At 38.9% G+C, this 5,314-nt stretch overlaps 2 protein-coding genes across 2 annotated transcripts in view; one reads left to right on the top strand and one right to left on the bottom strand.

Moving 5' to 3' along the window:
* LOC104720746 (protein NLP3-like) overlaps positions 1-817 on the top strand; it is a 4,901-nt gene extending 4,084 nt beyond the window's left edge. The window contains exon 5 of the mRNA XM_010438624.1: positions 50-817. Coding sequence (XP_010436926.1) covers positions 50-679 — 630 coding nt within the window. The 3' untranslated portion in view covers positions 680-817. The remainder of the gene's footprint in view (positions 1-49) is intronic.
* The window catches only part of LOC104720747 (Niemann-Pick C1 protein-like), a 9,859-nt gene continuing 5,497 nt past the window's right edge, over positions 953-5,314 (bottom strand). Inside the window, exons 22-39 of the mRNA XM_019232514.1 lie at positions 4,734-4,771; positions 4,509-4,592; positions 4,205-4,273; positions 4,029-4,105; positions 3,866-3,935; positions 3,535-3,684; positions 3,261-3,326; positions 3,046-3,190; positions 2,873-2,937; positions 2,735-2,800; positions 2,508-2,601; positions 2,386-2,422; positions 2,241-2,298; positions 2,030-2,140; positions 1,733-1,800; positions 1,547-1,613; positions 1,395-1,463; positions 953-1,268 (exon numbers count right to left, since the gene is read on the bottom strand). Of these exons, the coding sequence (XP_019088059.1) occupies positions 1,176-1,268; positions 1,395-1,463; positions 1,547-1,613; positions 1,733-1,800; positions 2,030-2,140; positions 2,241-2,298; positions 2,386-2,422; positions 2,508-2,601; positions 2,735-2,800; positions 2,873-2,937; positions 3,046-3,190; positions 3,261-3,326; positions 3,535-3,684; positions 3,866-3,935; positions 4,029-4,105; positions 4,205-4,273; positions 4,509-4,592; positions 4,734-4,771 (1,427 nt within the window). The 3' untranslated portion in view covers positions 953-1,175. The remainder of the gene's footprint in view (positions 1,269-1,394; positions 1,464-1,546; positions 1,614-1,732; positions 1,801-2,029; positions 2,141-2,240; positions 2,299-2,385; positions 2,423-2,507; positions 2,602-2,734; positions 2,801-2,872; positions 2,938-3,045; positions 3,191-3,260; positions 3,327-3,534; positions 3,685-3,865; positions 3,936-4,028; positions 4,106-4,204; positions 4,274-4,508; positions 4,593-4,733; positions 4,772-5,314) is intronic.

The raw sequence follows: 5,314 nt of genomic DNA on the forward strand, positions 1-5,314 counted from the left end.
ATCGAGGAAGATCAAGAAAGTTGGACATTCTCTTCGAAAACTGCAGGTGGTGATGGACTCTGTTGAAGGAGTTCAAGGCTCTCTCCATCTCGCCTCCTTCTACTCAAGTTTCCCTCAACTTCAATCTTCTTCTTTTCCTTTGATCAATCCAAACCAAACTGTCCATGTGCCTCCTCCTAAGTCGCCACCTTCGTTATCTGGTAGCCATAGCTCGTCAGGTTCAAGTACTTGTTGCTCCTCCGAAGAGCAACAACTTAGTGGCTTTCAAAAACCAGCTCTCAGCCATCCACAGCTACTTACTCTAAGCAGCCTGCAAGAGGACCAGAGGCCAGCTCGTGTTACCTCATCCTTACCCCCATTGCCATCCGCAACAGCTTCAAGGAAAGCAAAGGACGGGATGAAAGTGAAGGCTATGTTTAGGGATTCCATGCTGAGGATGTGCCTGCAGCCCCACTCGCGTCTCACAGACCTCAGAAGAGAGATCGCAAAGCGGTTTGGGATGGATGATGTTTTGACAAGTAACTTCAGCCTCAAGTACATGGACGATGATCAAGAATGGGTTCTACTGACGTGCGATGCTGATCTTGAGGAGTGCATACAAGTCTACAAGTCTTCTCTTGAAAAAACTATCAGAATCTTGGTTCACCATCCTCTCTCTCTTCCTTCCTTTGATTCTTAACCATATCCTAAACCTTCTTCGCTAATTCCATCATCCTAATTACATCGATGTACTCTGGCTTGGTTTGTATATCTTTTTTTTTACATATATATGCAACAAACTTGTTTGATATAAAAGTATTCATTTAGTTGTTGGCTTTTTGTGATCCTTTATAATATAGATTACTAGCTTAAGCTATCATGATTTTGTGATCTACAGTAATCTACATTTGCATTGTATCTCCAAGCTTCTTTTCTGTGTTCTATTTTTGAAGTAGATAGGATTTAGCTCCAAAGTCTTTAATTTGCATGTTTTCTTTAACCGTAACTCTAGTTAAGAAATTGTACCAAAAAGCCATACTTTGGGCCATGGGCCTGTCACCTAACTTTGATACAGAGGATATTCCAGTAATCACACTGTTGATTCTTTAGTTCTTTTTTGACATTGTGCAAGACATTTGCACAATACGAGTAATGTGAAGGTTGAGTTTAAGACTTAAGAGCGTCTGTGGAGTTACTCAGTTCAACAGGGAGGAAGAAGCTTGGTCTGCTTGCTGCTGCTCCTCGATGTCCAAATGTAGTTGCGGAGGGCCAGCTAAACTCAGTATGACCTGAAACCCACAATTAATCAATCAACCATTACAGATGCTTACTGTCTACAATGCCTAGAGATGACACTGTATTGGATGTTCAAGCTAGATCACTAGATGGTAGCAGGTAATTCCAGATAAACTTACTGGTAAAAAAACAAGCCCATGCAAGAAGCCGATTATAACCAGTGCCAAGTACATCTGGAAGTAATACACCTGTTTGCACCAATACATATCCATTTAAATCAACTCGCAAGAGACCAAGAACTGCACAAGGCAAAGGATTTAGGTGTCATTACCACAAATATCTCTGATCTTGCGAAGCAAAGCACAATCACTCCAACAAGTTTTGTGAGCGTGATCCCACTGTCCCCAACAACATGACCACTAAACCAGTTAGACTAATGCCTTTGCATAAAAAATAAAAATTGCTTCGGAGAAAAGTGAAAATATAGCGACTAGCAAGTGATCGTAAGCTTCATCACCTGAAAACTGAAGCTCCCATGGTTTCCAGTGCCTCCCTCGCTCTTTGTTCTCTGTTCCCACTACTCATCTGCATTTGAAGCAGTGCAGGAAATAAATATAATATTTCACAACAGATCCACGCAAGGTTGAAAAGAGACATTGCTTGTTTTGCATCCTTAAATTAAAATCCACTATGACTTAACCAATAAGCGAATGGCAATTGTGAGAAAAGTTGTTCTGCTACTACATGGCTACAGATTGTAGTGCCAATATATGCGGTATAGTGTTTGGAGTAAGGTTGCATGGCTTGTTCTTACCAGGAAAGCATGTGATATGTGCACGCAGAATTCTACAGAAATCCCGATTGACATTATCAAATTCACAACAGAAACTGCATTGAGTTGGATTCCCAGAATCACCATCATACCCTGCTCAAACACATCAAGGATGATTACATATAGCACCCAGAACCGCATGAACCAAAACGCAAATCGAGAGGAGATTCTCTGGATATGTGTTACTAAATACCATGAGATCCAAGAGTATCATCACTAATACAAGGACAATGATGGCCGAACTCCAAGCACTGAAATTGACATGTTAATAAACGAAATCAACATCAAGACATCCCCACATTCTAAAATTTTGTATAATGTATAGAGAGATAACTGACCTGGAAGTGATTAACAAGCAAACAATAAATATAGCACCTGCCAAAGCAATATAAGAATGTAAAGAGTTTTCTTTTGGTCAACCTCTAGCAAAAACTAAAAATTTGATAGATGGGAAGCAAACCGATTGCTATAGCGAGGTTTGTCAAAGCTACTCTCCAGATATTCAGATATTGCTCAAAGAAAATGTAAAAGACAGAATATGGAAAGATGTCAATCTGCATATAAGAAAAAGTGTTATTATACAGGAAGCTGAGTAGAACAAAAATCACATATGGTTGAGCGTCTTCCTTCAAGCAAAGCCAGCTAATCTATAATTGTTTAAAACAGAATTTATCACCAGGTTCAAACCTTCAAGGAATTGGATATTTTTGAACTGAACTCCCGAGCAGCTCGCAGGGCATTAACAAAGTCACCCTGAAGAAAAAAAAATTTACTTTTTGAGTTTTTTTCTTAATAAGTTGCTTTCTAGAAACAATAATGTCATACTTGTGTGTTAAGTGGAGTGTGGTATGTACGGAACTCAGATGCCTGTATAACACCGGTCTCATACCCTGAAACAAAAAATCAAGCGCCACGGGAAGTAGGTTCAGACCAAAAGAAAATTAAAGAAACGAAGTATAGTGCAAATAGATGTTCTCTTTAAGCAAATTCTAGAGTACCTTTTAAATCCACGCTATTTGTATATGCCCCATGACCACCCTTTGCACAGTCAGCCGATGGCAAAGCATTAAGAAACCAGGGTAATTTCTCCCTGAATTGAGCAGTAGATGGGCGATCATGAACCAAATCTGAATGCCGAAAGCACTGCAACGGTTTACAGAATTAGTTGAATTCTAAACATTGTTGATGAAGAGAGAGAGAGGCAGAGGCTTACTGTAGTACAGTCTTTACAGATCCCATCTAAACTGCAAATATCTTCCTCAGCTGTGCAGCAAGGTGGCTGTAGCTTGAGAATTTAAGTTAGAGACTGGAACACCAGTTTGTATTTTAAACATGTTTGTTTAAAGGCAATTAAACAGATAAAAAAAAAGGCCTATGAACCATAATTGTTTCATTTATGACTAAAAGATAACTATATCTGTTAAAGAGAAAAAGAAACTAAGAAATCAAGGTAGTTTCCACAATAAGCTATAAACGATAAGAATGACCTGGTCATCTGGAGGACAATAACTGCTATTAGTGAACTTCCGACAACAGCCAAAAGCCTCTGGTGATAGCCATACAAGAAAATCATCGAGCCAAGAAGCAGCTGGTTTCGCAATGTAACTTGTTTCTGGAGCTTGTGACGCTCTTGATATCTGGTGGAAGGTAGGAAAAAGAAAGAATGTTACGGACTAACCCTTTTGATGGCCCTTTAAATGTGTTCAGCCTTGGTGGTACCCACCACAAGGTGATCTTTACCGAAGATACATCAAACTTGTAAGAAGTCATATGATAATTTAGGACAGGAGTATCTCCGCTATACTTCATTATTATTACCTCATTTAACAGGGAATTCGAATTGCACTTGCTGATAGAGCACAACTGATTTGTATGATTTGATTCCAAGCTGCGAAAAGAATCCATTTCAGTGCAGGAAAACTACTAGATAATAAATAGTACCAGAGAGAATGTTACTCTGAGTGTGTGTAAGATAGAGAACCTATAATTGTAATCCTTTACTACAAAATACAAAGGCGGCCCCACTCTGAGGTACTCTGCCAGACTGTCAAAATAGTCCTGCCAAATAAAATTCCAATCATGACTGGGGGAAATGAGCAAGAGATGAACACAAAGAAAACAACATAAAGGAGAAGTAAAAAATGGAACACACTAAACTTGAAGGTAAGAGTCTCGAGGAAGAACAATTTTCTGCTCCAAGCCAGTTTCAAGCCTTGGGCTGATGGCCTGAATGAATAAAAACACAGGAAATTTAAGCAGACAAATAAAAATACCAACTCGTAACTACAGAAAAAAAATAATATAATTCAGTCCATCTCTCTTTTGAACTTTTGTTGGTTATAGTTAAATTGTAGTGCCTATAACAAAAGAAGTGTTAAACGGAAAGAAAAAAAAAAAAAAAAGAAGGTAGTATATATATAGTGAGAAGAAAGTAATGAACAAAATGTAATCAGCAACTTACAATGCTTGCCAGCGCAAAAGCCAAGAATACAGAAACAACAACCATTTTTACAACCCAAAGTCCAAGAACGGGTGCATGAACCTCCTGTGGAAGATCAAGACTAAAAAATCAAAAAGATTGCGGACCATAATTACATGTTTGCGTGTGTCTGTGACTGTGTTGCACGAATCGTATGTGTATTAATAACAAAGAGAAGTTGTCCCAGTTCTGAGAAAATCAAAACACCTTCATGTATCTCTCAAGAAACCCAGGTCCTCTTCCACCTACAAAGGCACAAAACCCTGCCTAAATTAAAGTAAATGATACAGTTAAAAGACACTAATTCTAAAATTTCCAGAAGTAACCTTCAACAGATTCTTGAGAAGATAACGGAACTTTTATGCAAGGGAAACAATCAATCCTGTTATCCGCAGATCTTTTGCAGTCAAAAATGATTAGCGCAACAAAAGCGGTGATTTGCAGAAAGAAGTCCAGCATGATAGCCAAAGCTGCGCAAGTGAAGAACAATGTCACAGACTCACAAGTAATGTACACAGAGAGCACCAAATATGTACAAACCTGCAAACATGGAGAAGATACGACATGCTGGCATTGGAACAAAAGCTCCAACAGCAAAAGCCAAGACCTCGGATAAACTTGCCAACGTAATGGATGGACCTACTTCAACAAGTGCAGAGCTAATCCGTTCCTCTAAAGACACATCACGAGGTTGTCTCTTTACAGCATGAACCAGTATGCACATATTATCTACTCCCACCTGTTATAGAAAAACCATTAGTATATCCAGCATCAACAGATATACCAAA

This window comes from Camelina sativa, chromosome 11 (genome assembly GCF_000633955.1).
Source record: "Camelina sativa cultivar DH55 chromosome 11, Cs, whole genome shotgun sequence".
NCBI lineage: Eukaryota > Viridiplantae > Streptophyta > Magnoliopsida > Brassicales > Brassicaceae > Camelina > Camelina sativa.